At 35.8% G+C, this 27,698-nt stretch overlaps 1 protein-coding gene across 2 annotated transcripts in view; it reads right to left on the bottom strand.

Annotated features, from left to right (window-relative positions):
• Positions 1-5,948: 5,948 nt before the first annotated feature.
• DECR1 (2,4-dienoyl-CoA reductase 1) overlaps positions 5,949-27,698 on the bottom strand; it is a 72,449-nt gene continuing 50,699 nt past the window's right edge. The window contains exons 6-10 of one of the 2 annotated variants that reach the window (XM_036830477.1): positions 19,462-19,561; positions 15,118-15,190; positions 7,158-7,304; positions 6,303-6,365; positions 5,949-6,200 (exon numbers count right to left, since the gene is read on the bottom strand). In XM_036830477.1, the coding sequence (XP_036686372.1) occupies positions 6,141-6,200; positions 6,303-6,365; positions 7,158-7,304; positions 15,118-15,190; positions 19,462-19,561 (443 nt within the window). In that variant the 3' untranslated portion in view covers positions 5,949-6,140. Of the gene's footprint in view, positions 6,201-6,289; positions 6,366-7,157; positions 7,305-15,117; positions 15,191-19,461; positions 19,562-27,698 lie in introns of both variants that reach the window. The other variant, XM_036830476.1, reaches the window with a different exon arrangement.

Genomic DNA, 27,698 nt, shown 5'->3' on the forward strand with positions numbered 1-27,698 from the left:
TATTATGGCAGTAGTAGACTGGCTTTGCTTCTAGTGTGTAAATGGAAGCACTGACCTTAGGCTGAATTTAACTACTAAGAATAAATAAAAAGGAAAATAACTCTAATAATATTGTATATTTGTTTTCTTCCTCAAAAAGTCAGTGAATACGTAGCCCATGATCAATTCAGGGGAAATGTAGGTTACTGAAATTATTACAGCCTAGGAAATCTAAATAAATGTAAACCTGCCTGACTCAGTGCATTATTGGATGCCTCATTGAATTAATATGTGTCTCTGACATTAAGATTTACAAAGAAATCTCAAAAAATCCAAATATTTGTAGCTCTTTGCCCAACAGACATAATCAAATATTTCTGTATGAAAGATATTCTCCAGAGGAATAGGAAGAATATATAGAATTTTCCTACATTTCATCTGTAGGAAAACAACTATCCATTACAAAGTATACACTATAACTAGACCAGGTTTGGTACTCTTACAATAATAGCATGGAAAAAGAAAGAAAAGCAACAAGAAAAAGTCTGATAGGAGTATATCTGAGGGAACATCCTAGAGTGCTCATAGTAATAATGGCTACGAATCCAGCACCTGGCCTATCATGGTGGACTTTAACTCCCGAGCACTACCAGGAAAAGAAATTCTTATAACTCAGCTAAATCAGTCACAGTTACATATAAGTGACAGGCCAGTCCCCTGGAGCAGAGAACAGAATGAAGAATGGAAGATGAATCTGAAAGGGCAAATGTAAGATAGCTCATATAATGCCTACCTCATATCACAAAATTCATTCCAAGTATATTATTAAACATAAATGGGAAGTATATGCAGACAACAACAAGAGAATATCTCTAATATCTCATGCATGGAAAAATTCCTTAACCAATTATGAAAAAACAGATTGAAAAATTGGACTCTATTAAAATTAAGAACTCTGTTCCCAAAAATGTACTATTAAGAGAGTAAATTTGTTTGTAGTTTGAAAAAACAAACATCAGAGTGTGAGAAGACATTTATGTTGGCTCACAACCTTGAGAGTTCCCCAGGTGAAATCTGAAACTGGCCCCGGTACATGGAGGACAAGGAGAGACCTAAGAAAGAGTCAGACCACTCCAGATTGGTAGGTGGCAAGTTTAATAAGCAAGGAAACCTATGTACAAGGTTCGGCTTGGGTGTAAAATGAGTAGATCTCTACACCTGCCCACCAGAATCTTAAAGTTTCTAGAGCCTTTAAACTGGGTTCAGTCATGAGTTCAATCCAGATGGTCTCAACAGCACCTTACTCACTCAAGGCTGCTTCCTTGAAATAGCTCTGGCTGTGGGAACAGTGGCTCAAATCTACATTCCAGAACGAGGGAGTGAGGAGCCTGGATTCAGCTCTTGGGTCAACCTGCAGTCACGTCCTCTCGAGACCTCCTCCAACAATTTATAACACTGACAGAGGTACATATCCAAAATATATAAACATTATTCCTAAAAATAATGTTTATATATAACACAACAGAAAATATATAAGAAAGTTGAATGGGCATTTCACAAATAAAAGGATATCTAAATATCCAAAATAAAAACTAATCAACTTTATTAGTAATCAAGAGAAATACAAATTAAAATAAATGAAATACTACCATGCACTCATCAGAGAGGCTAAAGTTAAAGAGATTTTTGAATGCTAAGTATTGATGAGGATGTGGCACAATGGAAATTTTTACACACTGCTTGATAGGAGGTTAAGTTGTGAAGACTTCGAAAAGCCATTTGGCGGTATCTACTAAATTTGAACATATGCACACTTCACAATCCCGCAATTTCACTTCTATGTTTTATCTTCACCAAAAAAAGAATGCTCACAGCAGCACTGTATTTGACATAGCCCAAACTAGAAACAACCCAATGTCCACCAATAGCAGAACAAAATAAATTGTGGTATACTCATACAGTGGAATGTTATGTAACAATGAGAATGCATAAGCAATTGCTACACAGATAAAAGCCAGCAATAGAAGAATACATGTTGTGTAATTCTACTTAAATAAACTTCAAAAGCAGCTTAGCTTAGAGGTTACAAGTCAAGATAGTGGTTAGTTTTAGGGAGAGAAAGGGAGTCATGATTGGGGACATAAGCGAGGCTTCTGGATTCCTGGTGATATTTTGTTTCTTACCTGGTTAGCGGTTATACAAGCGTATTCACTTTGTGAAAATTCATGATTTGAGTACTTTTAGAAATCATAGGTCACTTAAAAGTTTTTTAAAATTAATGGTGTGCAAATAGGGATATAGGGAAGCCTCTCTGAAGAACCCAGCCATATAAAGATAAGGAAAAGTACATTCATAGGACAAATAAGCAGCCAGTGCAAAGGCCCTAGGTTGAACAATCCTAAGGAACAGAAAGAAAGCTGCTGTTACAGAGCCTGTGTGAGGGGTGAGTGTGTATAAGGTAGAGCAGGCAAGATCACCTATGCTAGTGTTAAGGGGCCGAGATTTTATACTAAGCGCCATTTTTCTGTCTCCAAACCCAAGGATTATTTTACTGTACAGTTGAGAAATGTAAGACCTTAGAAGAAAATTAAAGGGATTGAGGTTGAGAATGAATTTATGAAAGTCTAATAAATATTTTTATGTTCAACTACAACAAAATAAAATTGATCAAGAACACCTCCCCCCCAAAAATTAATGGGCCTTTTTCCTTTGAAGAAGGATTTTGCAATACAACTATATCTCATGAAGACCCTATTATTGTCTCTTGGTTTAAATTATGATCCCAAGAAACTGGTCCAGTTGAGCAGAAGACATGAGCTTGACTAATTATATGACCCTGGCCAAGTCACAACTTCCTTAGCCTCAGTTCCCTTAACTATAAAATGAAGGGGTTGAGAGTACTATCTTCTAAGACTTTTCCAGCTCTAAAATTCTATTATTCAAAGTCACTTAAATTCTCACTGCTTTAGTTTTTCACAAGAACAAAGTAACAATAGCTGTTACTCCTTACCTGAAACATTTCTTGGAGATGTCTTCATACATTAATTCTAAGATGAGTGATATTGTTACCAATAATCTTAACTTTAATTTTCTGAGTATTAACTCTTCTGTTAACGCATTAGAAGCAGGACTCTTATAGAAGTTACTAAGTAGTGTGACAAAGTAATAATTCTTACGGTAAAACATTGATATGGTTACAGCCCAAAGGTGTTGTGTCATAAAATATAGTGACTATCCATCAATAATGTTTGTTTCTCTTTCAGACTTCCTAAGAAATTTTTCTTAGGAAGAAATTTCAATCAAACGATATTACCATGATCTCTTTTCTGGTCCTCCCTGCCATGCTTGCAAGCTTTGCTTCTTCATTCATCATTTGTAATAACATACAATAAAGAAGCAAACTCTAAGAGATGATTAATGGAAGAAAAATTTGTATACAAACTCAGACAAGTCAAAATTTTTATGATACCCCATTAAGAGGCAAAAAGACAAACAGGACATTCATTAAGTATAGAAAAGTATTATCACTAATGATTAAATAAATACATGTCTGAAGGAGCTATCAATTTTTACTTATGAAATTGGCAAATAGTTTGAAAGTGAAACTACCCCATGTTGGTAGGTATTTGTTGAAATTGGCACTAGCACACATAGCTCAGGGTTTTTTAAACCCATACAAATCTCAGGAATAGCAATTTGGAAATGTGTTTCAAGGGTCTTTAAAAGCTTCATAACTTTGATTAATAATATTACTTCCAGGAATCTATCAGGAGAAAAAAATTCCAAACTCTAAAAATGTTTTATGCATAAAGATATTCATCGCAGTTTTACATATTATACTGAAAAAAATTTTTAAACTAATTCTAAGAATAAAAAATCAAAGTATGATACATATAAACAATGAGATATAAAAAATCTTTTATTTATGAGAAATAGGATCTGACTTATCATATAATCTCAACTGTTAAAAAGAAGTAGGGAAGTTGAGAAAACATTGAGGAAAAAGCAATATTAATAAAGTTATAAAAATGTAAACACTGAATATAAATTTAACCAAAAATAGGGATATGGTTATATTGGTAGAATTAGTGGATGGGGAAGAATGTATATTCCAGAAAAAAAACAAACAAAAAAAAAACAAACCAAAATAATGGTTAAAAGAGCTGAAGATAGTTACATGGGAAGATAGCTTTGGAGCAGAGATTGCAGTAGTACTCTTCCCTATATAAATTATATAAACAAATTACTTTCATAAAAAATAAAAATTAAATGAAAAAAGGCAAAAGGTTGAAAATAAATATACCAAAGTATTAATAGAAGTTTTCTTTAGGAAGTTAGTTTTTAAATTTTTTATTCTTTTGTATTCTCACATTTTCTACGATAATCATGTCTTAAAAATCAAAGAGTAGAAAAACAGGAGGGCCTTGTCTTTCATTTGTGTGCTTTACATTTACATGGTGTTTTTAATTGTTTCATCTCACTTAATCCTCATAACAACCCTGTGAAGCAGATATTATAATCCTGAATTTTATCATGAAGAAAATAAGAAGTGATGAAACTTACAAAAGGTAATTTATATAACTACTGGCACTTTTTTTTCCTACACCACAAGAAGTATTGATAATTTAAAAATAAAGAAGAAATATGTAGATAGAAGAGAGGAAAACTATGGTTAGTGTTAATGGTAAAATGGAGACTGGGTATGGTATCCCAGTGAAAGGCAAAATTATTGGAAATGTCAAGGCCACTCATTCTAAACCATTTATGTACACAATTTAATGTAACTTATGCACGAAATTAACTGTCAATGTAATAAGGATTTGCCCATCAGGCTTACAGCATATAAATTCAAACAGGAAAACGAGATTCCTTTGCAGATCTATTCAGAGGAGGTAAAATAGAAGCTGGTCCCCTCTCTTGGTAATTCAGACAATGGGGAAAGTCAGTCTAGTGAGCATGTAATGAGTGATTCCTATGAAAGCAAAATACTCTTTTTTAATATAAACTCAAAATTATAACTATATACACTTGAGACTGTGGCTTTCTTATTATTTGAGTCTTAGGATGACAAATTAGTCAAACCAAATATGGAATTAAATGAAATTATACATAAAAATATTTTATGAGCTTTGTTCATCTTCTCTACACGAGAATATATACTTTATTTTTTTTTTAGCATTTCCTATTCCAGTACACTGTATTTTTTTATAACAACAATTTATTAAAAAAAAGGTTTTTTTTCTACTCTTTTTCAAAGTCTTTTCCCATTTAGGTTATTACAGAATATTGAGCAGAGCTCCCTGTGCTATACAGAAGGTCCCTTCTGGCTATCCATCCTAAATATCACAATGTGTACATGTCAATCTGAAACTCCCAGTCTATCCCTCCCCACCCCACCCCCACCCCCAGTAACCATAAATTCATAGAGAATATATACTTTAAAAGCTGAGATGGAATGCTATCTCCTAGGTGTCACTTTCTCTAAACTCTGGAGACAGATTGAATAACTTCCCCCTCCACACTTTAACACTGCTGGAATATTTATCACAATGAATCATAAATAATTATTTACAGGTCTGTCTATCCTGCTAGATAATGAGTTTTAAGAGGGCAAAGGCTGTAGATTATTCATGTTTTATTCTCAGTACCAAATAAAATGTCTGGCTACAAAATAGGTCCTGGCAAAAACTTATTTGAATTAATACTGAGCTATCTAAAGAAGACAATTCATAAGGCCAATGAAAAGGAAATACACTGAAAAGACAGTCCATTAGATTTACCGTAAATCCTCTACTTTCTTTTAGGCACCATCACCAAAGACATGGTTTTAATATATAATTCAAATACTACTTTCACCATTAAGTTTCTCCTGATTTTTCCAGGTTACAAATATCTGTTCCTTTCTCTGCACTTCCAGTCTCGTTTCACCTCTATCAAAAGCCTTCACTCACTTTCCTCTTTTTATTTTAAAAAAATTCTTTACAGGGACAATAGCCCATCTTATTTATATTTTAATATACAAGATCTACCTACCATTGGCCTAGCACATAATACAAGCTCAATGTTTGCTAAGTAACAATTTATTAGACTTGAAAATATTCAAAAGATTATACACAGTTTGTATAATTTCCATTATAACCAAGATGAAGGCCAGAGTAGTCTTAGGAGCCTTTCGTCTTCCTGATGAGTCCTTCTATTGTGTCCCACTGCTCCCTGGTGACCTACCACAAAAAGAAAAAGTCAATTCAATGAGGTTCTTGTGTGTTTTTAAAGCTTAGTATCCTCACTGCCAACATTATATTATACTCACAAAATGGCATTACCTTCCTCAGACTGTTGAATTCCCCTGAAATAAGTACTTCCTCTCCACCATCAAATCTAATTACCTGAAAAATAATAATAAAAGCTGTGAAACTAACTTCTTTTAAAAAGTTTCCGAACCATTAGCCATTTCTCCCTCCTAACTGGATAGACCATCTCCTTGGCACTTTCAATCAAAGCCTAAATTTTAAGGACAAAACTGATGATTAAACCTAAATTGATTTACTCTCTTTAAAATACTCTCTCCATCATTTCTACAATTTCAAATTCTACCCAATCTTTTTTTTTTTTTTTTTTATTTATTTATTTAATTTATTTATTTATGACTGTGTTGGGTCTTCGTTTCTGTGCGAGGGCTTTCTCTAGTTGTGGCAAGCGGGGGCCACTCTTCATCGCGGTGCGCGGGCCTCTTATTATCGTGGCCTCTCTTGTTGCGGAGCACAGGCTCCAGGTGCGCAGGCTCAGTAGTTGTGGCTCACGGGCCTGGCTGCTCCGCGGCATGTGGGATCTTCCCAGACCAGGGCTCGAGCCCGTGTCCCCTGCATTAGCAGGCAGATTCTCAACCACTGCGCCACCAGGGAAGCCCCTCTACCCAATCTTAAAGTTCATCTTAGAGGCATGTCTACCAGAGTGATTTGCATTTAATAAAATTAATTTATCAATTAATCAATTGTGGAATCAATTCCATAAGCTAAACAAAATATATTAATATTTCTATATTATAAATAATATACTAAATACAGCTAATTAAATACTTTAAATCATATTTACATTCAACATCGTCAGGATTGGTTCTACAATCCACCTGCCCACCCCAAATCCACCTCCCAAAAAAGTTGAGAGACAACAATGCTTACAGCTCCATTAATCCAAGAAGCATAATCACTACAAAGGAAAGCAGCAAGATTTGCAAGTTCTTCCACAGTTCCTAGCCGACCACAGGGAATTCTGTCAATAATTTCTTTCTCAAAAGCTCCAGTTGGGTCAAGACGGCTAAAGGCACCCTTAGGAATTAAGAAAATAATTAGGTTGCTTTTTTTTTTTAATACAACCTATTTCCTATTTAAGAAACAAATTTGCAGTAAACGGAATGTTACTATGGCAGCCTGTTCATACGTTAGTACTTCTAAGCAACAGAGAGTTTTGCCAAATTCTTCCATATTCATTTTACCCAATACTGACCTTTAAAAAACCACTAGAAAGGACAGAAGGAAAAAGGAAAACCAGATTGGAGGGACTCCATGATTCTCCTCCAAGGTATTTCTAAATGGGCTTAGGAGATCAGCATGCTTCATTTCCAGAATGTTTCTGCAGTGATTCAGCCGTGTGGAGGACAGGCTATTGGTGCTCTAGCCAGGCGTCAGGGCTGTGCCACTGAGGTGGGAGACCCACGTTGAGGACACTGGTCCACAAGAGGCCTCCCAGCTACACGTAATATCAAATGGGGAAAATCTCCCACAGATCTCCATCTCAAAACCAAGACCCAGCTCCACTCAATGACCAGCAAGCTACAGTGCTGGACACCCTATGCCAAACAACTAGCAAGACAGGAACACAGCCCCATCCATTAGCACAGAGGCTGCCTAAAATCATAATAAGGCCACAGACACCCCAAAACACACCACCAGACATGGACCTGCCCACCAGAAAGACAAGATCCAGCCTCATCCACCAAAACACAGGCACTAGTCCACTCCACCAGGAAGCCTGCAAAACCCACTGAACCAACCTTAGCCACTGGGGACAGATACCAAAAACAACGGAAACTATGAACCTGCAGCCTGTGAAAAGGAGACCCCAAACATAGGAAGTTAAGCAAAATAAGAAGACAGAAACACACAGCAGATGAAGGAGCAAGGCAAAAACCCACCAGACTTAACAAATGAAGAGGAAATAGGCAGTCTACCCGAAAAAGAATTCAGAACAATGATAGTAAAGATGATCAAAAATCTTGGAAATAGAATGGAGAAAATACAAGAAACGTTTAACAAGGACCTAGAAGAACTAAAGAGCAAACAAACAGAGATGAACAGCACAATAAATGAAATTAAAAATTCTCTAGAAGGGATCAATAGCAGAAAAACTGAGGCAGAAGAATGGATAAGTGACCTGGAAGATAAAATAGTGGAAATAACTACTGCAGAGCAGAATAAAGAAAAAAGAATGAAAAGAATAGAGGACAGGCTCAGAGACCTCTGGGAAAACATTAAATGCACCAACATTCGAATTATACAGGTCCCAGAAGATGAAGAGAAAAAGAAAGGGACTGAGAAAATATTTGAAGAGATTATAGTTGAAAACTTCCCTAATATGGGAAAGGAAATAGTTAATCAAGTCCAGGAAGCACAGAGAGTCCCATACAGGTTAAATCCAAGGAGAAACACACCAAGACACAAATTAATCAAACTAGCGAAAATTAAATACAAAGAACAAATATTAAAAGAAGCAAGGGAAAAGCAACAAGTAACACATAAGGGAATCCCCATAAGGTTAACACCTGAGCTTTCAGCAGAAACTCTGTAAGCCTGAAGGGAGCGGCAGGACATATTTAAAGTGATGAAAGAGGAAAACCTACAACCAAGATTACTCTACCCAGCAAGGATCTCATTCAGATTTGACAGAGAAATTAAAAGCTTTAGAGACAAGCAAAAGCTAAGAGAGTTCAGCACCACCAAACCAGCTTTAAAACAAATGCTAAAGGAACTTCTCTAGGCAGGAAACACAAAGAAGGAAAAGACCTACAATAATAAACCCAAAACAATTAAGAAAATGGTAATAGGAACATACATATCGATAATTACCTTAAATGTAAATGGATTAAATGCTCCAACCAAAAGACATAGACTGGCTGAATGGATACAAAAACAAGACCTGTATATATGCTGTCTACAAGAGACCCACTTCAGACCTAGGGACACATACAGACTGAAAATGAGGGGATGGAAAAAGATATTCCATGCGAATGGAAATCAAAAGAAACCTGGAGTAGCAATTCTCATATCAGACAAAATAGACTTTAAAATAAAGACTATTACAATAGACAAAGAAGGACACTACATAATGATCAAGGGGTCAATCCAAGAGGAAGGTATAACGACTGTAAATATTTATGCACCCAACATAGGAGCACCTCAATACATAAGGCAAATACTAACAGCCACAAAAGGGGAAATCGACAGTAACACAATCATAGTAGGGGACTGTAACACCCCACTTTCACCAATGGACAGATCATCCAAAAGGAAAATAAATAAGGAAACACAAGCTTTTAATGATACATTAAACAAGATGGATTTAGCTGATATTTATAGGACATTCCATCCAAAAACAACAGAATACACATTCTTCTCAAGTGCTCATGGAACATTCTCCAGGATAGATCATATCTTGGGTCACAAATCAAGCCTTGGTAAATTTAAGATAATTGAAATTGTATCAAGTATCTTTTCCAACCACAACGCTATGAGACTAGATATCAGTTACACGAAAAAATCTGTAAGAAATACAAACAAATGGAGGTTAAACAACACAATACTTAATAACCAAGAGATCACTGAAGAAATCAAAGAGGAAATCAAAAAATACCTAGAAACAAATGACAATGAAAACACAATGACCCAAAACCTATGGGATGCAGCAAAAGCAGTTCTAAGAGGGAAGTTTATAGCCATACAAGCCTACCTTAAGGAACAAGAAACATCTCAAATAAACAATCTAACCTTGCACCTAAAGCAATTAGAGAAAGAAGAACAAAAAAACCCCAAAGTTAGCAGAAGGAAAGAAATCATAAAGATCAGATCAGAAATAAATGAAAAAGAAATGAAGGAAATGATAGCAAAGATCAATAAAACTAAAAGCTGGTTCTTTGAGAAGATAAACAAAATTGATAAACCATTAGCTAGACTTATGCAGAAAAAAAGGGAGAAGACTCAAATCAATAGAATTAGAAATGAAAAAGGAGAAGTAACAATTGACACTGCAGAAATACAAAGGATCATGAGAGATTACTGCAAGCAACTCTATGCCAATAAAATGGACAACCTGGAAGAAACGGACACATTCTTAGAAATGCACAACCTTCCGAAACTGAACCACGAAGAAATAGAAAATATAAACAGACCAATCACAAGCACTGAAATTGAAACTGTGAATAAAAATCTTCCAACAAACAAAAGCCCAGGACCATATGGCTTCACAGGCGAATTCTAGCAAACATTTAGAGAAGAACTAACACCTATCCTTCTCAAGCTCTTTCAAAATTTAGCAGAGGGAGGAACACTCCCAAACTCATTATACGAGACCACCATCACTCTGATTCCAAAACCAGACAAAGACGTCACAAAGAAAGAAAACTACAGGCCAATATCACTGATGAACATACATGCAAAAATCCTCAACAAAATACTAGCAAACAGAATCCAACAGCACATTAAAAGGATGATACATTATGATCAAGTGGGGTTTATCCCAGGAATGCAAGGATTCCTCAATATATGCAAATCAATCAATGTGATACACCATATTAAAAAATTGAAGGAGAAAAACGATATGATCATCTCAATAGATGCAGAGAAAGCTTTCGACAAAATTCAACACCCATTTATGATAAAAACTCTCAAGAAAGTGGGCACAGAGGGGACTTTGTTCAACATAATATAGGCCATATATGACAAACCCACAGCCAACATCGTCCTCAATGGTGAAAAACTAAAACCATTTCCACTAATATCAGGAACAAGACAAGGTTGCCCACTCTCACCACTATTATTCAACATAGTTTTGGAAGTTTTAGCCACAGCAGTCAGAGAAGAAAAAGAAATAGAAGGAATCCAAATTGGAAAAGAAGTAAAGCTGTCACTGTTTGCAGATGACATGATACTATACATAGAGAATCCTAAAGATGCTACCAGAAAACTACTAGAGCTAATCAATGAATTTGGTAAAGTAGCAGGATACAAAATTAATGCACAGAAATCTCTTGCATGTCTATACACTAATGATGAAAAATCTGAAAGTGAAATTAAGAAAACACTCCCATTTACCATTGCAAAAAAAAGAATTAAATATCTAGGAGTAAACCTACCTAAGGAGACAAAAGACCTGTATGTAGAAAATTATAAGACACTGATGAAAGAAATTAAAGATGATTCAAACAGATGGAGAGATATACCATGTTCTTGGATTGGAAGAATAAACATTGTGAAAATGACTATACTACCCAAAGCAATCTACAGATTCAATGCAATCCCCATGCAACTACCACTGGCATTTTTCACAGAAGTAGAACAAAAAATTTCACAATTTGTATGAAACACAAAAGACCCTGAATAGCCAAAGCAATCTTGAGAAAGAAAAACAGAGCTGGAGGAATCAGGCTCCCTGACTTCAGACTATACTACAAAGCTACAGTAATCAAGACAGCATGGTACTGGCACAATAACAGAAATATAGATCAGTGGAACAGGATAGAAAGCCCAGAGATAAACCCACACACATATGGTCACCTTATCTTTGATAAAGGAGGCAAGAATATACAGTGGAGAAAAGACAGCCTCTTCAATAAGTGGTGCTGGGAAAACTGGACAGCTACATGTAAAAGAATGACATTAGAACACTCTCTAACACCATACACAAAAACAAACTCAAAATGGATTAAAGACCTAAATGTAAGGCCAGACACCATCAAACTCTTAGAGGAAAACAGGCAGAACACTCTATGACATAAATCACAGCAAGATCCTTTTTGACTCTCCTCCTAGAGAAATGGAAATAAAAACCAAAATAAACAAATGGGACCTAACAAAACTTAAAAGGTTTTGCACAGCAATGAAAACCATAAACAAGACGAAAAGACAACCCTCAGAATGGGAGAAAATATTTGCAAATGAAGCAACTGACAAAGGATTAATCTCTAAAACATACAAGCAAGTCATGCAGTTCAATATCAAAATAACAGACAAGCCAATCCAAAAATGGGCAGGAGACCTAAATAGACATTTCTCCAAGGAAGATATACAGATTGCCAACAAACACATGAAAGAATGTTCAACATCACTAATCATTAGAGAAATGCAATCAAAACTACAATGAGATATCATCTCACACTGGTCAGAATGGCCACTATCAAAAAATCTAGAAACAATAAATGCTGGAGAGGGTGTGGAGAAAAGGGAACCCTCTTGCATTGTTGGTGGGAATGTAAATTGATACAGCCACTATGTAGAACAATATGGAGGTTCCTTAAAAAACTAAAAATAGAACTGCCATACGACCCAGCAATCCCGCTACTGGGTATATACTCTGAGAAAACCATAATTCAAAAAGAGTCATGTACCAAAATGTTCATTGCAGCTCTATTTACAATAGCCAGGACGTGGAAGCAACCTAAGTGTCCATCAACTGATGAATGGATAAAGAAGATGTGGCACATATATACAATGGAATATTACTCAGCCATAAAAAGAAACGAAATTGAGTTATTTGTAGTGAGGTGGATGGACCTAGAGTTTGTCATACAGAGTGAAGTAAGTTAGAAAGAGAAAAACAAATACCGTATGCTAACACATATATATGGAATCAAAAAAAAAAAAAAAGGTCAGAAGAACCTAGGGGCAAGACAGGAATAACGATGCAGACCTACTAGAGAATGGACTTGAGGATACGGGGAGGGGGACGGGTAAGCTGGGACAAAGTGTGAGAGTGACATGGACATATACACACTACCAAACGTAAAATAGATAGCTAGTGGGAAGCAGCCGCATAGCACAGGGAGATCTGCTCAGTGCTTTGTGACCACCTAGAGGGGTGGGACAGGGAGGGTGGGATGGATGGAGATGCAAGAGGGAAGAGATATGGGGACATATGTATATGTATAACTGATTCACTTTGTTATAAAGCAGAAACTTACACACCATTGTAAAACAATTATACTCTAATAAAGATGGTAAAAAAAAAAAACAAAACACTAGAAAATAAAACCTTTTTACCTTAGTTTCTTCATGTGTAAAATGAGGATGCCTGTCTTAGTTATCTCACAAAACTGTTGTCTGAGAAATGAGAAAATGTATATGAAAGTACTCTGAAATATGTACAAATTTAGTGTGGTGGAGGTAGGGCTGCTACTGTCATCTGATTTAGTAAACACAGGAAAATCACTCAAGTAGGAAATATTTAAGAGGAAATTCCTTTTCTTCTCCTTTCTCCTCATAATAATAGAAAAGGAAGAAAACAAGTATGTAGGAATATTAAATTCAAGTAGATTCCCAAGAGAGAAAAACCATAACTAAATTTGCCAAACAATTTCTGCCTTCTGTTAATGATAAAAAGGAGCAGACCAAGATAAAGTATGCATGCGCATTGATTAATAAAAATAATAGGCTTTTTCTCTACCAGTTCCTGGAAGTCTAGGTGACAACTCTCTTCAATAACACAGATATGAGACATAGCAAGCACACACAGGCTCCTTGTGAGCACTTCAGCTCTCCCTAGGCAGGTATGAAGCATCAAAGACAAAGGGTAGACAAAGGTCCCAATCCTGGTTCTATCAGCTCTTGCTAGAGAGTTTCTATACTTCAATTTTCTTTTAATCTCTTTAAAACTATATGCATGTTATTTGCATAAAACCTACAACTATATTGCTAGACTAAAAGCTCCTTGATGGCAAGCATCTGTCACAAATGTTTTTGTATCTTTCTTAGCACCTTTGCATACAGAAGGCACTCAGTAAATACATGTTAAATAAATAATAAAATGCCGATGATCTTTCCTAGATAGTGAGGTCCTAAAAAGAAGTTTCTATGACTATATATGATAGTGCTTAGCACAGTGTTATTCTGAATCATGTGTTTTAATATGTGCCTTTGAATTATTTTTCCATTAATTTTATTATTTTTTATTATAGAAGTGCCAACCAAATAAGATATTCAGTCAAGTTTCACTCACTCAGGTAGTTTTTCTTTCCATTTTCCACCCTTCAAACTGCTAAATAAATTAATACAACCATCTCCATGTTAATATTTAATACTCCAGAACCATCTACAAGCCAAATACTCCTTTGCATTATTTTCAGTTTATACAACAGAAACAAGTTAGCAAATTGCACCTGGGCCTTCAAAGAAACATCCCAGTTGGGATTATAAATTCTTGCTTTACACGGAAACAAAAAGAAGTATGAGAGTAAAGTCATTTGGGGTAATGTGAGAGAAAGAGAACCTGTGAACCTTTTGAGCAACATCTGTAACAGCATTAGTGATAATTATGAGTTGCAATATCTGATTTCAGGTGAAATGCATGCCATCAGAAGGATTTTTAATCAGAGAGACATGGGAATTAAATGATGTGCATAACAGTGTTTGAAAGTGAAAAGGCACAGACATGAGTCAAAGAAAATGTTGCCTATGATGAGACCAAGCATATATGATAAATTTCTAAAGCATCTCTTAAATTTAAAATATAATTACATTTCCATGATTTTAAAAAAGGATGTCAAAGTAAGAACCTTTACAATATAGTAAAAATTAAGAAATATAACACAATAACAGATCATTAAAGCAAATCAGACAAAATGCCAAAATTGATGGCATAAAAGATCCCAGAAAGATTATGACACTGAAATAGACCTTATCAAGGAGTTGTATAGCTGCTGTATTCTTGCCCATCTCCTTATTTCTTATGTTGGATAATGGCAAAACCTTCTTCCCTTCCACCAGGGCTCCAAACTAAGGTATCACTGGAAAATCCTGCACACATCAGAATATATCTATCTATCTTTCACTCCTTAATCACTCAAAATGTGATCATAAGCAAACCAAAACTTACTTTGGTTTTTATAGGCCCCGGTTGAATCACGTTGAATCTCATTCCATATTTACCCCATTCAGCTGCAAGAGACCTAAAAATTAAAATAAACAACACAGATTCTAAAATATTAAACTATATATTAAAAATACTAATAACCAAGACTGCATGCTTATTAAATGCCAGAGACTACAACTCCAATAGGTAGGGACTATTATTATTCCCCCTGTTATAGACAAGGAAACTGAGGCACAGAGAAGTTAAATCATTTGCTCTGGGTCATATGGCTAGTGAGTCAACCTGTAGCAGTCTAGCTCTAGAGTTTGTGCCCTTAATCTCACTCTGCTGTACTATCTACCATTTACATTTTAGTGTCCTTAAGGACTATGCTAGATGACCTACCATTCACATTTTGAACAAAGTCCAATATCAATACACATTTTTAAAAAGGGTATCATTATTTAGCATAAGGAAGGAAGAGATTCACGTCTCTCCCCCACATTTTCTGGAGTTCAGTCCTGTAATTATAAAGTTCAATGTAACTTTACTCATAGTACATAAGATTACAATGTTCGCAACATTACAAGTGCCTTAATTGAGTAAGAAATGGATTACATAGATTTAAAATATTAACCATATCATGTTTAACTAGGCTTTAATACAATTGTTGAACTGAGCTAAAAAGGAAATAAGAATCTAAAAGAATCTTGCTAAATGCCCCAAAGCAAAATAGAACACTAATAGCAAACATGAAACCTTGAAGAAGCAACCTGCTTTAAAAGCCTACTTGGGACTTCCCTGGTGGCACAGTGGTTAAGAATCTGCCTGCCAATGCAGGGGACATGGGTTCGAGCTCTGCTCCAGGAAGATCCCACATGCCGCAGAGCAACTAAGCCCATGTGACACAACTACTGAGCCTGAGCTCTAGACCCCGAGAGCCACAACTACTGAGCCTGAGTGCCACAACTACTGAAGCCCGTGCGCCTAGAGCCCATGCTTCGCAACGAGAAGCCCCCACTCGCTGCAACAAGAGAAAGCCCGTGCGCAGCAACGAAGACGCAATGCAGCCAAAAATAAATTTTTAAAAAAAGCTTACTTGATAGATATGTCTAACTTTTATTACCTAAACTTATTTTAGAAATTTATATTCATATGTATATTTGTGTGCATATACACTTAATCTACTTTCAAAAAATGATTTAACGTAACTTAAGGAATACATATAATGCAAATGAGGAAGATAAAATTACTTGAAAAGAAAGAAAACAAACAAAACAAGGATAAGGAAATATAAAGAAGTCAAGAATGAAACGTATAACTAAATGTATTGTGATATTTCATATAATTATAATAGGCAGGTCAAAAACTTGTATCTACTCCTTCCATGATGCTATGCAAAAGGTAAGCCTAATCAGTTATACAATTCACACTGCCCATAACAAAAAAAGCAAGCTAATCTCTCAGGAAAAACACAATTGTTTCTGACAAAAAAATTTAATAAAACATTTCTTCCAAGAAAACGTATAAAAGGAAAATTGTGTAGTATAGTAATGCCTTTAAGACACTGTATCCTTGCAATAGATACAAAGGGATACGTTTTGTGTAATTATAAGATATCCATTAACACAAGCTTTATGTGATTATAAGATACCCACTAAGATAAGCATTAACATTAACAATGCTTTATAAAGCATTGTGCTCCAAGTACAGTCTGTTAATCTGATTAATCCACTGGTGCATTTTAGAGAAATGGGCTGCATCTCTTCAGGCAAACCATACATAAAAACTGCTTTTCTGAGTGATACCTTTGACAGAGTCCAAGACCATATCTACCCTGGGTATGTACTTATAGTGCACCTACTAGATTGCTAGGGAAGTAGTAGCTGTGTGTCTTAACAGAATTACTGAGCTGAGCAGAGTTTACAGCATTCTGTGAAAAACTGGGCAAGCTATTAAGGAAACTGGCTTAAGAGGAAAAGCCATGCTATCTCTATTCATAGGTGCAACAGATAAATTTGTTCTAGTGCTAGCTCTTTTAACCTAGTTTATATTCTCAAGATCTATTGTAACATGAGGAATCCACCTCACTGGCTCACTCTGCATGTTAAGATGCTAAGTACAATATACTCAATAATGTTAACCATTATTGTTTTTCAATCAACAGGTGTTTATTGTGAGCTTACTATATGCCAATACCCTCAAATAAAGAAAGGCAGCCCTGCTTTCAGGAGATAGTCCCTCTCTCAAGAGAGGTCACTTTAGTTGTAAAATGAACTAGATACTACTATCCTGGAAATTGTGTAATATGTGCCAAGGCTACTTAAAGGAAGAAGTACCTATGCCTTCCTGAGTACATGGAAGGCTTCCCTCAGGAGGTGATAATTGAGCTGACACTTGAAGAAGGATTAGGAGTTTTTTGTGGGAGTAAGGAGGAAAGGAGAAGAGGATGGGAGATATTAGAAGGTAGGGTGGAGAAAAGAAGACAGCCCAGGCATATGGGCCAGTGTGAGTAAAGGACAAAGGCATAAACAACATGCAGTATTCAGGGACCTACAAGACCTTATCTGGTATGATTGTGTACTATAAAATATGAAAGAGGGCTGATGGGAACACAGGCTGGGGAGGAAGGTACACATTTATTGAGCATCTGTTATGTGCAATTCACTATGCAGTAAAACCAAAAAAGCAGCACAGAATCATAGTCTTTAAAAGACATGAAATTGAAACCTCTAACAAGAGTCAAAGATCTCGACAAAACAAATATTGTACAAATGGTGCCAAAATAGTCAAGTTCAAATCCCTTATTTCCAATACCATTTGACCTTAAAAAAAAAAAACCCAAAAACGGTAATTATCTCTATTCAAACTAAACTGCTGAGTAAAGTATGACTTCTTTGTATCTCAAACAAATGTGTATTAGTGGTTTAAATGTTAAAAAGAACCTTGAGACTACTCGAAAAAGAGAACAATTATGTAGTTCTGCAAGCACTGAGCACCAGCTATGTACCAGATCTTGCTGAGCAATGAGTATACAAAGATGAATAAGATATGCTTTCTTCTCCCACAGAACACACATTCTAGTGGGGAAGTCATATAGCTTTAATGATATGTTAAAAATAGTCTACAATGCCCTTCTCTGTGCCCCTTCATTTTAGAATCTACAACACTGGATGGCATTTATTAATGTGTTAGTCTTCTCACTAGATTGGAATAAACAAAGTTTTAAGGGTGCAAAGAGTAGAGAATGGTTAATTCTCTTCTAGAGGAATGAAAGAAAATATCCCAGAGGAGGTGATACAAGCGCCCTGAAGAGAGGCAAAATATCACAGCAAATTCCAACAACAGCATAACCCAGGCATAGAGATATGAAAATGCGTGGTGTGTTTAAGAAAATATAGAGCACAGGAATGATGGTGATTAAAAGCACAGGAATAATGGTAAAAGAATGCAAGTTCAGGTGAGAATGAGGACTGTTCTATTTCCATCACTATCATATCCCTTTATCCCATGTACACAAAAGATACACAATAAATATTTATCAAATAAGTCAATGAATAAAGAAAGGCCAGGGACAAGTCTGTTTAGAATACCATATTGAGTTTTGGCTTTTATTCCAAAGAGTAATAGAAAAATGATCTAAGGTTTTAGCTAGGCATTATAATAAGCAGATATACATTTTTAGTAAGGTGAGTCTGGTGAGAATGTGAATAAAAAATAAAGAGAAAAGAAACTGGTAGCAGAGAAACATATTATGGGGTTATTACAATAAGCAAGACAAGCAATGATAAGACCTTACATTACAACTAAGACAGTGGAAAAGGCCAGTGGGGAACAGATTCAAAAAGCAATCATATGCTGCTGAGAAAAGGCCAAAAGAGCTGACAAGTGGTCACTGTCTATGTTAGTTCTATTAATCGTGTATAGTAGGTACAATAAAAGGATGAAGGTATGTTTAAGAGAGGTCAGAGGGGGCACTAGTAAAGATACATGGATACAGTAGTCTGAGTTCCTATCAGCCCTTTTCTCATACTTTATAATACACAGTCATACTGGATAAGTAATTAAAATTAAATAAAATTTAGTTTCTCAGTCACAGTAGCCAGAATGCAAGGGTTCAATGGCCACATATAGCTATTGGATACTGCAGATTTACAGAACAGTTTGATCATTGCAGAAAATTCTATTGGACAGTGCTGCTGTAGACAAATAGGACCTATTCATGAAATAGAATGTCTCCTGGTGAATCCAAATTAGTCTTTGTTTTATTTTTCTCTGGAAAGAGACTAGAAAGCAGGAATTTAGTTACACAAGCTACCAAAGCACATTATTTATCTTCAGTGACAGGATTAACACAGTAGTACTCACTTGCTCATGGCCTCCACTCCTGCTTTGGCAGAAGCACTTGGTACTACAAAACCTGACCCAGTCTCAGCATAGATGGTTGTAATAGCAAGAAACGATGCTCCTGACATTTTAAAATGATACAGTAATTAACAATACAGCTAAATCAATTCACATCAGAAAAACATTATTTATAATAATGGGATCTAATTCAAGAGGGTATAACAAAAAATGAAAAATTTTTCAAAACTTCACTAATGCTAAATTAATGAAAGAGTAATCTAATAAAATTGCTACATCTTTGCTAGTAATCTTGCTGCCATTCAGTATGGTCCAGTCTGTGCTTAATTAAAATTCTATACCAGGTGAGTCAATACCAAGGCTCAAATCTCAAAGGTATGGCCCTATTATACCCTGCATAATCAACTGGACAGGATTTCCATTAACTAAGCACCCATTTATAAGAATAAATCAGAACCAAAACTAAATTAGCAGGGACTTCTGCCTCCAGCATCATGGATTTGTCCTCCTCCTGTAAACACAAAGAAACTGTATCAAATATATGATACCACTCTTTTCAGATACTGTTTAGCAGGCAGGGAAAGATGGCAATTCCTGAGAGAAGAAAAACAAATGAAATGAGCCCTAAGATCAGATTTTGCCTAAAGGTACTGTACATATACGATAGTATGTACTATATACTACATATATATACATACTATATATTCTATATTACATACTCTATATTATACTATATACATATGTCATATAGACTGTGGCACAAGGAGTAGGAAAATAGCCAAATAAGGCATTATCACTGAGTTGAGGAGACAGATCAGAGTTTAGAGAGACTGAGGAAGTTGCAGTTTGTGAGGAGAGTTCCCCCAAAGAGAAAAGTATGTAAAGATAGAGCCCCATAAATCTGCACAGTGTATCCTTGAGTCTCTGGCCAAACACCAAGCTGTACATGTTTAGGGTAAGATTCCATAAGGCGAGGCAAAGAACAACTGCCTGGGAACCATAAGCTGAACAATTCCCAGAGTACACATAGGGCTGGGAGATAAGTGAGTCTGAGCAGCTTTGTTGACTATCCAGGGCTTTCAGTGGAAAGTTCAGAAGGGCTGTGCATTAATAGGAGGGTTAAATTAGCCCAAAAGTAAAGTCTACCCGAGACTCACCCAAATAAAGCTTAAAAATGAACACTGAACTGATAAGCTGGTCCACAAGTTTTTAATTCAAAGGGAAATTAAAATGCATACACATATGTGGACACCACACACACACACACACACATACACAACAACAACATAAAATTCACAGCATGCAACCAAAAATTACTACACATAAAAAGACACAGAAACAACCAGGAGAAAAATCAGATAATAGAAAGACTCTCAGAAATGACACAGAAGATAGAATCAGCAGATGAAGACCTTTCAAATGATATTGTACACTGGACAGCTACATGTAAAAGAATAAGATTAGAACATTTCCTCACACCATATACAAAAATAAACTCAAAATGAATCAAAGACCTAAAAAGACCTAAAACCATAAAATTCCTAGGAGAGAATATAGGCAGAACACACTTTGACATAAACCACAGCAATATTTTTTTGGATGTGTCTCCTAAGACAAAAGAATAAAAGCAAAAATTAACAAATGGGAACTAATTAAACTTAAAAGCTTTTGTACAATGAAGAAAACCATGGATGAAATGTAAAAACCTACTGAATGGGAGAAAATACTGGCAAATAAGATGGCCAATAAGGGGTTAATATTCAAAATATGTAAACAGCTCATACAACTCAATATCAAAAAAACAAACAGCCCAATTAAAAAATGGGCAAAGACCTGAATAGACATATTTCCAAAGAAGATATACAGATGGCCAGCAGACACACGAAAATATGCTCAACAATGCTAATCATCAGAGACATGTAAATCAAAACCACAATGAGATATCACCTCACACATGTCAGAATGGCTATCACCAAAAAGTTTACAAATAACAAATGTTGGCGAGGATGTGCAGAAAAGGGAACCCTAGTACACTGTTGATGGGATTGTAAATTGAGGCATCCACTATGGAAAACAGTATGGAGAGTCCTCAAAAAACTAAAAATAGGGCTTCCCTGGTGGCGCAGTGGTTGAGAATCTGCCTGCTAATGCAGGGGACACGGGTTCGAGCCCTGGTCTGGGAGGATCCCACATGCCGCGGAGCAACTGGGCCCGTGAGCCACAACTGCTGAGCCTGCGCGTCTGGAGCCTGTGCCCCGCAACGGGAGGGGCTGCGATAGTGAGAGGCCCGCGCACCACAATGAAGAGTGGTCCCTGCACCATGATGAAGAGTGGCCCCCACTTGCCGCAACTAGAGAAGGCCCTCGCACGAGACGAAGACCCAACACAGTTAAATAAATAAATAAATAAATAAATAAATAATGTAGCTATTAAAAAACAACTTTAAAAAAAAAAAACAAAAACTAAAAATAGAACTACCATATGATCCAGCAATTCCACTGCTGGGTATGTATCTGAAGAAAAAGAATATACTAATTCAAAAAGATACATAGGGGCTTCCCTGGTGGCACAGTGGTTGAGAGTCTGCCTGCTGATGCAGGGGACACGGGTTCGGGCCCTGGTCTGGGAGGATCCCACGTGCCACGGAGCGGCTGGGCCCGTGAGCCACAACTGCTGGGCCTGCGCGTCTGGAGCCTGCGCTCCGCAGCAAGAGAGGCAGCGACAGTGAGAGGCCTGCGCACCGCGATGAAGAGTGGCCCCCGCTTGCCACAGCTAGAGGGAGCCCTCGCGCAGAAACGAAGACCCAAAATAGCAATCAATCAATCAGTCAATAAATAAATCTTTAAAAAAAAAAAGAGAGAAAGACATTTCTTAAAAAAAAAAAAAAAAAAAGATACATACACCACAATGTTCATAGCAGCATTACTTACAATTGCCAAGATATGGAAGCAATCTAAGTGCCCATCAACAGATGAATGGATAAAGAAAATGTGGTATATATATACACAATGGAATATTACTCAGCCATAAAAAAGAATGAAATGTTGACATCTGCAACATGTGCATGGACCTAAAGAGTATTATGCTTAGGTAAATGCTGTATGTTATCACTTATACGTGGAATCTAAAAAATAAAATAAATGAATGTATATAACAAAATAGAAACAGACTCACGGATATAGAGAACAAACTAGTGGTTACCACTGAGGAGAGGAAAGGGGGAAGGGGTGAGATAGGGGTATCGGACTAAGAGACACAAACTACTATGTATAAAATAAGCAACAATGATATATTGTACAGCACAGGAAAATACAGCCATTATTTTGTAATAACTTTAAATGGAGTATAATCTATAAAAATATTGAATCACTATGTTGTACACCTGAAACTAATATAATATTGTAAATCAACTATACTTCAATGTTTTTTAAAAAGACAGTAGAAAAAAGGATATTGTAAGTATGCTAAAGATTTCAAGGAAAACATGAGTATAATTAGAAATATAAAAAATAGAACCAAATAGAACTTCTAAAGCTAAAACATAAAATATCTGAAATGAAAAATTAAATAAATGGCCTCAGTTGCAGAAGAAAAGATCCATGCTCCTGAAGACACAGCAAATATCAACCATGCAAAATAAAGGACAAAGAGGGGATAAAAATTGAGGGAAAAAATAAAGGAGAGCCACAATGAGCTGTGGAAGTATCTAGCATGCTAACATATGTATAATTGGAGTCCCAGAAGAAAGAGACAGAAAAATCACTTGGGGAAATAAATACCGAAAATGTTTCATATTTGGTAAAAACTATAACCTGTAGAGGCAAGAAGCTAAACAAATCCCAAGCAGTATAAATACAAAGAAAACCATACCAGGGCATATCACAACCAATCACTCAAAGAGATATAGAGAAAACCGAAATAGCAACCAGAGGAGGAAAAAAATAAAGGAACAAAGATAAAAATATTCACTGACATTATTAGAAACAATGTTAACTAGAGAACAATGGAATGGTATCTTCAAGGTGCTGAAAGAAAAAAAAAACCTGTCAACCCTGAAGCCTTTGCACAGAGAAAATATCTTTCAAAAATGAAGGTGATACTTTCTGACAAAGAAAAGCTGAAAGAATTCACAGACAGCAGACCTGCACTACATGAAATATGGAAGAAAGTTCTTCAGATAAAATGAAAATGATATTAAATAGAAATTCAGATATTCAGATGAAATGATGGATGTCAGAAATGGTATTGAATAAATTTGTCAGTAAATATATAACATTTTTTCTTGTTCTCTAAATTCCTTTTGAAAATAATTGACAGTATAAAACTACACGACAAACACAGTAATCAACATTGCCTGGGACATAGTGGGTTCTCAGTAAATTGACTGCATGAAAGTTTAAAATAATAATCTTTAGCTCCTGAAAAATCAGTGATTTTCTACTTCTTACTTAGCCACAACACTGAAAATACTGTAAGTTAATATTAGCAAATGAATCAAACTATATATATATAATTTATGAAACAGTAGATACTTTAAGAAATTTAAGACTACAAGTTTGAAGGACTACAAGGAAAATAATTTAAAGAATATTCAGATAAGTTTTTTTTCTCCTTGACTATTTTGTTTCTCTTTCCCTCCACACACTCCAGAGTAGAAACAAAACTTAGCACAACCCGGAAAACATTGGGAGTGGAAGAAGGGAAAGGAGTACCATTTTAAGGACATGAGAAATAAGAATAGTTATGTTAGGCATTATGGTAACTTTTTCTAATATATCAAGCTCAGTCTTTCAGATCTCTGAAAATTACTTTGTTTCCAAATTCACCCTGTGAAAGAAGAGGGATGTAGAACTTTAGTGTACACCATTACAGTACACTGACAACAGATGCTAACTGCATCATCTTACAACAAAATTATAAAATCTACTTTTAAAAGTGACAATTACTTATGTAATGCCAATGTTCCAATAGAATGTGCTCTATCTTCCCATTCAGATTTAACAGAAATGTTTCTTGAGGTGTGGGAAAGGAGGAGTTAAGCCATTATTATGTAATTGAGACACTGGAAATGAAAGCTATCGTCCTCTTCTCTTTCTCTCTAGATTTTAAGATGTGGGTAGCCCACTGCTTAGAATGAGATACTGCTGCTTTTAATTACCCGAGTGTAAAAAAGAGGCAAACATTTGAAATTGCACTGTTCCAATAGGATGAATGCTGCATAAACAATTAACAGCTGGATTTCAAAAAATGAACAGTGGTTCTAATAGCTCAAAGTAAAGAATTCCCAGATTCCCAGGGTCAGTCACAGATATATTTTTTCTTTTCGTAGGAAGACTAATCATTTAAATTAGAATTACCTATGGAAGAGGTTTGTAAATGGCAAGTTTCTAACATCCCAGTGCTGACAACAAAAATAGAATCTATGTTAGCGAAGTTTAGAAAATAGAGAAAGGGAGCAATAAATAAAATAAATATCATGCTAGCCCATCCTTAACTACTTCAAAATGGAAAAAAGTAGTAACAAAGAAACACTAAAAATCACACTATTAAAAAGGATAAAACGTGTAAGATTATGTGCCAGTTTCAAAAAAAGACTTAAAAGCTCTAAAATCTGGTTTAAATACAAATTTTGAAAATTAAAATAAAAAATTTTAGTTCCAATGTCCAGTAGAGATGGAATACTGTAGTTTAAACACACCTGACTCAAACATTGATTCTACTATTTACTAGCTCTATAACTGTGTGACCTTGGGCAAATCACTTCCCTGTTCTGGGCCCCAGATTTATTACTGTAAGAAGGAAAATAGGGAGTTTCCAGCAAATGTCATTACATTCTACAGATTATTCACTAATTAATCATTGTTATCGATTCTACCTATTACTCTTTTACCCTCATGCAAAAAGTCCCATTTTGAAAATGATAATATCCAGCTCTTTAACTACCATTTGTAACTTCAATTGATGTTAACTTTGACTTCCCAACTACTCTGCCATTTTCATTAAAATTTGACTCCTGGCCTTAAACCTACAAAAATATCTGTAACCACATCTCAAAGCAAACTTCTCTCAACAATCTGGAAGACTTCAACATTCAGGTGGACAAGATCATAAATCTTACAGCTCCATGACCTTCGGTGTTACCCCAATTTAGCCACAACCTGAACTTTGTCATCATTCCAAACTACTGACTGCAATGTGTTACTCTCTGTATTCTGTCCTTCCAGATCTTTCACATCCTCATACTACATGCGCTCTTTGAGACCTCATTATAAATTCTGGGTGCTTTATCTCCCATATTCCTTAGGCTTATAGTTCCCTCCTAGTCTAACTTTTCTATTTACAGCCTAGACTATTACATGAATCAGGCACTCAATTCCTAGCCACACACTCTCTCAAACATCCACCCTGCAGCTCTCAATACCAGAATGGGCTTCTCCACTCTTATAAGGAGGGAGTTTCAAAACTGTTCCAAACTGTGGGTAAATGCCATTGGAAAGATGCACCTACAATTTCACCAGGGCCCTCAACATCATTTATCAACTCTTTCAGTATCCAGAGTAAGCTTCTCCACCTATGTTTCTGATTCACATCTCCTGAGACTAGAACATTCCTTCATTGGTTCTCTCTTCTTTCTTTTTCAACACTTCTCCTCATTGGGCCCTCCCCTCAGTCATTAATCATGTTTCAATCTCCACTCTGAATATATCTCTTGTTAAGATCCTTCAGTTTATCTTTACCCAATTCCAGGGGGTAAAGTCCACACCCCTTAGCCTCATCTTTGCCTCTCCAGGCATTACATACTACATGTAAGTAAGCCTGAACTCCTTGTACTTCCTAAGCACACAGGTGAACTATTGTTTGCAGGTTTAACTCTTCTACTGTTATTGCCAGCAATTAATCTTCCTGACAATCATAACATGAAGAGAAAACTCTTCACTTCTCTTTTTGATGAAGGCACAGAGGACACTATCTCTCAGCCACTTTTTGATAAGAGCGACTATTGAGTTTAAATCTAAAAGTCATCAACACTCTAAAAGTTATTCACAGGATGATCATATAACTTAAAAACAAATAGAATAACTCTTTTTAAAAGAATATTATCTACTAAGTGAAGACATCTCATTTGAACATTTAACATAAATACATCCTTCATGTAGGTTGAAACTTAAAAGTTTAATTACAATAAGTGGTATCAGAGCTCCGGTTTTTCTAGTCTATTTTAACTATGGGACATAGGGACATAACCTCACATTCAGATGCTTTATGGTCCCCTTGTAAAACAGGTGGTAAAAATACACTTATCTTGGAGGAATCTAACATTTTCTTTAATAGATAATACTATTGAGCAGTAGTCTGAGCCAGGCACTATTCTTAACACTTTACAGGCACTAGCTCACTTAATCATCACAGCAATCCTAGGAGGAAGGTTCTATCTTTATCTTCCTATTTACAAAAGAGACTGAGGCACAGAGAGGTAGTTTTCCCAAGTTCACACTACTAATAAGTGGTATCATCAGGACTAGAACCAGGCAGTTTGATCCAGAGCCTACACTCTTATAAAATTTCCTCTCGAAGAAATTTCCAGTTATATAGTTAAAAAGAAAAAAAAAGATTCCTTTCCAAAATTTCCAAATCACCTTACCTTTATATTATCTTCACAAAACATCAAAGTAAGGTACACAGTTGCTATAAGAAAATTTAATAAGTGAGGTAGAAATGTTGTATCAAATTAGTAACTCTAGCAAAAAGTGATTTTAAAAGGATATTAACACTGCCTTAATAAATGCCAACTCATTACTAAGAATGTGTTTTTAAACATTCTTAAAATGCACCCACTGTTCTAAGGAAGGCCTAGATGCAATACACAGAAATGTACCCATATGGTTCTTCTATACTTTAAAACCTAAACAGCATACAACTTGCACTCACACTACTGACAAATAAGAAAAGCCTCATCCTATGCCTGCTCTATTCTTCCTTCTTCTGAAACAAGGTGCATTTGCCTCCTTATCAGTTGATTTTGTCAAATGGCTTATCATCTTCTTTTCCCCTAACAGTAAAGCTGAAGGACATAATTGAAAGTAGTGTTAAACATGCCCTCAATGCGCCTTTTTTTTGTGGGTCTCACAAATGTTTCATTCCATAAACAAAGCATCACCTTTGTGCTTAGTGATGAGTTAGGAACTGGTGGGGAGAAGAATGGAGTAAGGGTGGAAAGGGTTTGCAGGTGGGGCAGAAGT

The sequence above is a fragment of the Balaenoptera musculus genome, chromosome 17, assembly GCF_009873245.2.
Source record: "Balaenoptera musculus isolate JJ_BM4_2016_0621 chromosome 17, mBalMus1.pri.v3, whole genome shotgun sequence".
Classification (NCBI taxonomy): Eukaryota; Metazoa; Chordata; class Mammalia; order Artiodactyla; family Balaenopteridae; genus Balaenoptera; species Balaenoptera musculus.